Consider the following 5,176-nt stretch of genomic DNA (forward strand, 5'->3'; position numbering starts at 1 on the left):
GCCGGCCCCTCTTCCCTTCCTAGAAGCGGCCCGCAGCTTTCGTGTGGTCCCAGTCGGGTCTCTGCGCTCGAACCATACATTGTTAGTCTATTAGTTTGTACAGTGAACTTTGGCTCATGCGGGTTGCATTTCCACGCCGTGGTTTATTTTCTCTGCTGGTATTTATCGGGACCAGACCTCCTTTATTTGACTTATCCAAAGAGTACGAAGGGGCCCCTCTCTAGCACCTCGTGAATGGCAGAGACGTACTAACCACACGGTAAATTGCTTTTTGACGGCTCGAGCGCAACGGGAATTTGTCCTTCTATGTTTTCGCGTGTATTCTAGATCCTCATACAGAGGTCCTCGCAGGTTTTCGGGTTGTCAGAGCCTGTCTGCGACAACTTAATACACCCCGACGTTGTATGTGGATAGGATGATAAACCCCCACTTCGCCCAAAAGTTAATAACTTCGTTCCACCTCCGGGGTGAGTAGAAAAACCACTGTTAAAGAAATTTCACATCCCCGGGAAACCAATTAACTGAAGTTTCCAAGGCAGCCCCCAACGGAGCGATGGACAAGCTAAGCGATGTATCGCCAGTACTTAAAGGCGCTGATACCAATCTAAGCACATATTCAAACTGGGTTAAAAGTTTCTATGAAAAGTTCCTGACGTCCCTCCAATCCCAGCCCGACCTCTCCGACCACTCCCCTCGTCTCACCCCCCTCACCGGCGCCCTCTCCGCCCTGCTGTCCACAATGCACGACCACAAACACTTCTCTGCCGCCGTCTCCCGCAAGCTCGCCGACCTCCAAACACAGCTCGTCACCCTCACCCCCTCTGCATTCTCCCAGGCCTCCCCGCTGCTCAACGTCGTCAGGGCCGGCGTCCAGGCGTTCCACGGGGAGCTCGCGAAGCAGTACGTCAGCAGGTACTCGGGGGAGACGTTTGGCGCTGAGCTCGTCGAAAAAGATAAATTAACGCCGTACGGAACCAAGTTAAGTAAGCTTTTCCTGAGCGTAGTTTCGACCTTAAGGTCTTCGTTGGCTTCTCTGAGACGAGGTTCCAGAAATCTTAGCGGACAACAAGCAACCGCTTTTAGTGACCTCGCAAGACTCGTCGCCGATCAAGGCTACGATGTTTGCGACTCCACAACTGAACAAAATGGAGAAGTAAAAAGACACTTGACTGGTAAAGGAATACAAATGTACCTTGTAGGCAACGACTATAATCATGTGTACCATACAGACAACAACGTTAGACGACCACTCGAAAATATGTACATTTACCTTAACGATTACTACAAAATCGGTCACATAGCTACTTCATCGTCAAAGAGACGCCCGTGTTCCATATACGAGATGCTCTGTTGGCTGTCTGGTCTGCCTTGCAATGACGTCTATGAGGATCTATGGCGTGACGCTGTCAGCGAGCTATTCGTCGATCCTAAGAACCAGCCAACTGAGAACGGTGACATTCCCGTGACCGTTGTCAGCGAGCAACCACTACAGGCGTATCCACACCCAATTGAGTGTAACGAAGCACAGAGAGCAGTGAAGCGCCTGTGTTCCAGAGCATATGACGTGCTGACTGAGATCATCGGCTACGGCGACGCATACACAATTTATGCCGTTGACCTCTGCAATAACTCGCTTAATCTACATTATCCAACTGATGCTGCCAGTTGCCTGGAACTATTGCTGGACATCCTACGCAGATTGTTACCAGTCTTCAGATTTTTGCATAGCCAGTGTAAGCTTGGAACTAAGCATTTCGGTTGGTCAAATTGTCTGTACGGCAAGGATATCTTGAACGGTAAATCGCATTGTGATAAGCATCCAGATGACAAGCAAACCGACTGCCTGCCCAGATCACCGCTTCAAGCGTACCTAAGTGACACGTTAACCGGCCATCTACCTCACCACGTTACTTCAATCGGATGCAAATCCGTATGCAGCAATTGCCCCAAGGGCCTCCCCGGACAGCCGTGTCTGACGCCCCTTGGCTTTAGGGGTTTCTCTGGGAGTACGAAGCCAGGTAAACACCTATCCAAAGTGCTAACCAATTTCTTCGACAAACTAGATGTCACACCGATATTCGGTCTAATGACCAAACCACCATCCACTTTGCCAGAACACTTCCAGTTCGCGTTGTCGTTGTCCAATATGCTAAAGAATGACGGCTCTCGTACAAATGACGTCAAAACAGCCTTCGACACATCAGCCAGGGAAGAGTCCATCGATCTATATAAGGAACCAGACAAACTCACAACTGCGCTTCGCAATGCATATGGCAGCCACGGTAGCTCAGGCCATTCGAAATTCACGGAAGTCGACCTGTCCACGCTTTCGGTATCGACGCCATGTACGTTTGCTAGTAGCGATAAGCTTCATTGCGCTCCGTATCTTAAATCTCTATGCGAGGATTCATACACCTATCTCGCCGAGAAGCATTCAGAACTGTATTTTTCATGGGCTCTCTATTTACCATTGGCATTGTACGATTGCTTGAAATCACTGCTGGACTCATTCGGCAATATCTCCTGCCGCGACTGGGGATGCAGTCGTTGTACGCATGGCACCAAATGTTCTCGCGGTAAGCACGGCATTGAGAACTGTCAGTGTCGCGGAATTGTCGAATGCCGCGGTGTAAGTAGTACCTTCTACAGTTACGGATTCACATTTGGCGATTCGACTAAATTACACGGCGATACCAGTAAGAGTTACTGCCATCATTTCCACATACAACTGAAAAATGTATTGCAATCGACACATTTCACAGCATTGTTCAAGGAGTGCGACAACTACATGTGGATGATCAGGCAGCCGTTTATATGGCTCAACGTCGCACTCTGGTCACTCTCCCTCTTCTACCTCATCTGCGTAATGGTTGGCAGACTGGATGTGCTCCACATACGCTCACACCTGAGATCACCATCATCGCACAGGATTACTGCGCAATCATTGTTGGCTGCTGCGCAAGTCGGAAGGCTTGCCAAGATATCGTATCTACAGCCATGATTGTATTCACACTTGTAATTCACACAACTCACGTAACAACTCACCTACTCACCTAACAAACAAACGTAGTCTAATGTGTCGAATCACTAATCAATCGTTGTATGTGATTGTGTAGTAGCTAACTAAAGTGTTGACCAAGATGCTCCCCAAAGTGTTGACCAATGTGCTGACCAAAGTGGTGACCAACCACCTGACCAAAGTGGTGACCAATGCCATGACCAAAGTGCTGACCAATCACCTGACCAAAGTGGTGACCAAGCACCTGACCAAAGCGGTGACCAATGCCATGACCGGAGTGGTGACCAATGCCATGACCAAGGTGCTGACCAATGCCACGACCAACGTGGTGACCAAGCACCTGACCTAAGTGGTGACCAACGTGGTGACCAATGTGCTGACCAATGCCATGACCAAAGTGGTGACCAATGCCATGACCACAGTGTTGACCAACCACCTGACCAAGTCAATGGTCACGGCAGCGATGACATGGTTACGGCAGCGATGGCATGGTCACGGCAGCGATGGCATGGTCACGGCAGCGATGACATGGACACGGCAGCGATGACCTGGTCACGGCAGCGATGTCATGGTCACAAGTGGTGATTATTATCCACCCTTCATCGCTCCTTTATCCACTGTACATCGCCCCTTTACCCACTCCACATCGCCCCTTAACCCACTCCACATCGCCCCTTTATCCACTCTACATCGCTCGAATTACCTCGCCATAATACCGCTATGACCTCTTTAGACCACAATAATAACTTGTGCCTTGTCCCCCTTCACTTCCCCTCTTCCACCTCTTGCCACTGCCCTGACCATGTGCCGCCTAGGGAGCTTGGCAAGAAATTTGACAAAATTTAAAACCCTAAAATTACCTCAAATAACAACCCTACTAACATCCTTAATAACCTCTGCACTGGCCTCGAAACCTTCCTCGGCTTCAACTCTGAGACCAAAGGCTACGATGGCAATGGGATTGTGTACTCTGACTTGGACAGGCTGTGTGACGGGGTGATGGCGTTTTTGTATCAGGTGCTTAAAGATGTCAGCGAGAAACAGCCTTACAGTGTGGGTAAAGAGGAACTAAAAAAACTTGTTAGTGACCTTAAAACTAAATTATCCACCGGGCGTAAGGGTTTTGAGGTCATTGCGCAGGTGGCGGAGAGGGTGGGGGGGTATAATGGTTTAGTAAAGCAAAGTAATGAAGCCGTAAGAGATAAGATAACAAATTTAGATGAACAAATGGAACAAGTTAAAAAAGATGTTAAAGAAACATATCCTACAAAAGATGAAAAAGATGCTGAACCTGTTGCAGACAAAATCAATGCCTCCCAGAGCAAAGTAACTGAGATCGTAAAAAAATGTCAACAACTTGCCAAAACTTTTAAAGCAGACATACTTACCTTAAAAGATAAAATTAAAGATTTAGGTCATGAAGCAAACGAACAAATTAATAAAGCCAGAGACAATGTGGAGCGTGAAGGTCAGCGTCTTGGCAGGGTGCAGAAGAATGAGAAAGAACAGTACGAGGAGATGGAGAAGAAAATTACAAGTGTTCTGTTAGTCGTAAAAGATAAGTTGAATCAGGAAATTAGGAGCCAGGTGAATGGACTTATTAGTCTACTAAATGAGAAGGTCAAAAACATTTTGAAGGAGTGTAGGCATATTTGTCGTACGCTTGAAAATTATCTTCTGGATCTGGATAAGTGGATGGAGACGGCCAAAGCATATATTGATGATGTAATGGAAAAACAGGTGGGAGCAATAAAAAAAGAAATTGATGGCGAGTCGGCAAATAAAAACAAGAATAAACTGGACGAGTCTATTGAGACGCTCGGCAGTCAACTTGGTGATAAGGCGCAGCAGTTGGCAGCCTGGAATTCGGCGGCCGGGAGCGTTGTAACGCAAGCGAAGCAGAAGTGTACGCAGATTGGTGGGATGGTTGAGACTACAAGATCAGACGATAAGAGTAAAATTTATGGGTTAGCAAGCGACATGAAAGATAAGGCTGATAAGCTGAGGCAGGCGGCGAAACACATTAAGCAGAACATTGGTGATCGGGTGCAGGGAGCGCTTCAGCAGGTGAAATCCATGGACGAGGCGCTGAAGAAGGATTTGTATAAGGTGAAGCAGGCGGTGGAGGGGCAGATGACGGGGATTAAGGAGGCGACT

General features: G+C 48.0%; 3 protein-coding genes across 3 annotated transcripts; all 3 read left to right on the forward strand.

The window, feature by feature from the left end:
- Nucleotides 1-553: 553 nt before the first annotated feature.
- On the forward strand, nucleotides 554-3,001 carry BBBOND_0001360 (hypothetical protein, conserved; the record flags this gene model as incomplete). Its single annotated transcript, XM_012914977.1, has 1 exon — nucleotides 554-3,001. One exon carries the CDS (start codon nucleotides 554-556, stop codon nucleotides 2,999-3,001), a length of 2,448 nt encoding a protein of 815 aa, XP_012770431.1.
- Nucleotides 3,002-3,140: 139 nt separating this feature from the next.
- On the forward strand, nucleotides 3,141-3,368 carry BBBOND_0001370 (hypothetical protein, conserved; the record flags this gene model as incomplete). The annotated part of the gene is made up of 1 exon (XM_012914978.1): nucleotides 3,141-3,368. One exon carries the CDS (start codon nucleotides 3,141-3,143, stop codon nucleotides 3,366-3,368), a length of 228 nt encoding a protein of 75 aa, XP_012770432.1.
- Nucleotides 3,369-4,018: 650 nt separating this feature from the next.
- On the forward strand, nucleotides 4,019-5,173 carry BBBOND_0001380 (hypothetical protein, conserved; the record flags this gene model as incomplete). The annotated part of the gene is made up of 1 exon (XM_012914979.1): nucleotides 4,019-5,173. A coding segment is annotated over one exon (1,155 nt), but the record flags the coding sequence as incomplete, so codon positions are not given.
- Between the last annotated feature and the right edge of the window lie 3 nt (nucleotides 5,174-5,176).

Source organism: Babesia bigemina, scaffold Bbigscaff_62311, assembly GCF_000981445.1.
Source record: "Babesia bigemina genome assembly Bbig001, scaffold Bbigscaff_62311".
Taxonomy (NCBI): Eukaryota; Apicomplexa; class Aconoidasida; order Piroplasmida; family Babesiidae; genus Babesia; species Babesia bigemina.